The sequence below is a fragment of the Fusarium tjaetaba genome (genome assembly GCF_013396195.1).
Source record: "Fusarium tjaetaba strain NRRL 66243 chromosome Unknown NRRL66243_c0000491, whole genome shotgun sequence".
Classification (NCBI taxonomy): Eukaryota; Fungi; Ascomycota; class Sordariomycetes; order Hypocreales; family Nectriaceae; genus Fusarium; species Fusarium tjaetaba.
In genome coordinates, this window is record NW_023501687.1 from 626 (window position 1) to 2,731 (window position 2,106).

Consider the following 2,106-nt stretch of genomic DNA (forward strand, 5'->3'; position numbering starts at 1 on the left):
TAATGCATTTACGAACCTCGGTTTATCTCCCACCGAGAACTGGCGTTTCAATTCAGGTAGATTATTGGAGGAAGTATCTCGAGGGAACGGATCTCAAGCTAGATCAGTGAGAAGCATGTCAGCATGTCACAGTTTGCCCCTGTGGCTTCTCTGACAGCGCATTGGGCAGAGAACTTCTGACTCATTACCGCCTGACACCAACATGAACGGATGGATGCATCCATCACATATCTCAAAGCGTCTGCCGGGAAGTTACTTTGTCTCGGCCACTGAAGGTTCAAAAATGAAACTCAATCAGATATCAGACAATCGTTTCTCTTTCTATCATGTCTTCGTAAGTCTTTTCCACTGTTTGTCCATCGCTCCCAAGTCATCTTTAATAACAGGATTCCGAATGTCAATAAATACCCTTTCCACTTCGCTCAACAAGAACTGCATTGGATTGCAGTGTGTATGATCAAGCCCATCGACCTTTCCAATGTCATGGATCACCAGCTGTGTCATCTTGTGACGCAGTCCAACGATGCTGTCCATCACATCTTCTGCTTGGGGTAAAGGCCACAGGCCCCCTCGAGCGAGACAAAACGTTATTGAACCCAGGATCATGGACTCGCAGCGATGCGGTCCCATCCACTCTGCATGCCGACACCAGCGGGGCTTCTCATCGACAACTAGTAGATCATTGATGAGCTTTCTGATGATATCTAGAAGTGCTTGGATGATCATGAGACGATTTGCAGATATTCTCTCTGAGACTGAATTAGTTACTGTTCCGCGGATATGCGTCAGAAACCTACCTATGATATCTGGCTGCATTTGGAGATGGGGATCTTCGGAGCCATCGGATTCCGTGAGCATTCTTCTTACTAAGCGGCAAAAAGGGTCTTTCCGTCCAAACTCCCATGCTATCCAGAGGCTCTTGGCCATGGACTCCTTTGACGCCTTTGTGTCATCCTCAACCAAAGACATCCACCTTCCTATCCAGGGCTCCAACATATGTGTGCCATCATAGTAGTTTGACAACACTGTGAGGTCGTATAGGTCATCTATTGATGGATTTCGGGGCACCTGATCGAATTGACCATGTGATATATTGAGGAAGGTGGATAATGCTTTTCGCTCGTCCTCTGGGAGCTCAACGAGCCGGTCCTCGCCGTTTGATGGTTTCGACTCCATGAATTGCCCGAAGAGCATACGCTCAAAGACTGGCGATGCCCTAGCTAAAGCCCTTGAACAGGCTGTAAAGGTGACAGGGTCCGTTTCTCCAACACAAAGCTTGACATCCCCGCATGGGTCAAACACTATGTTTCCTGGGGACATTGCAAGATGGTATACAGGCTATTTGTCTAGGATGGGCGCGTTTCAAACACAAAGTTGCGGTCTTATATGACGATCGCAACAGGCCTCCGAGAAAGCATTTTCATCAAGTGAAAATTCAGCCTCAACTAAGAATAGAATTTGCCAAGACAATTATCAGGTTTAATTACGTTCGAGCAACGGTCTCAGCCACAGAATGGGTCGAAAGACGCTGGGCAGGCGGGTTAAATGAAGTAGTGTGCTTTAAATAGACAATACGAGGGTGGCTGAGGCGATTCTGAGATGGGCCCCTGGACAAATCTGAAGCTTCTGCTGCTTATTTGAAAATAAGCTTAATCTAAATTAATTCCTAGTAGATATGATAATAGTTCTATATGCACTCTTGTTCTATTTCCTTCTTAACCCGTGCTACCACCTGTTTAATCCTTCTCGCTCTGTGTACTCCGTAGCTGTACAGGTAGATAGCTGTGATTGGCTCCACGGCACCTCGCGAACTGGAACTGACGGAGACAACACCTCAATACAGTCGGCGCCCAATTTGATCCGCGAGTCATCACTAAAACAACGTCTTGCGCGCTCAAGCTAGTAAGGAGGTTTACCCTCAAGTCCGAAACAGCTCTTCCGAAAGCGGAGTCCCTCTTCCATTGACAATGAGTTCTTGATATCGGTCTCGCTTTCGCCATCGGTATCGGAGTGTCAGTGGGTCCGCATGGCCTCAGCGTGGACCCGCTGGCGTTATACGGAGTTAACTGTCAGCTAACACCCTTTTCGGCAAATTTTCCCCGGCCC

At 47.6% G+C, this 2,106-nt stretch overlaps 1 protein-coding gene across 1 annotated transcript; it reads right to left on the minus strand.

Moving 5' to 3' along the window:
• Nucleotides 1–397: 397 nt before the first annotated feature.
• On the minus strand, nucleotides 398–1,320 carry FTJAE_13884 (uncharacterized protein; the record flags this gene model as incomplete). Its single annotated transcript, XM_037347068.1, has 3 exons — nucleotides 398–432; nucleotides 513–749; nucleotides 798–1,320. The coding sequence occupies 3 exons, from the start codon at nucleotides 1,318–1,320 to the stop codon at nucleotides 398–400; spliced, it is 795 nt and encodes a 264-aa protein (XP_037199097.1).
• Nucleotides 1,321–2,106: the final 786 nt, after the last annotated feature.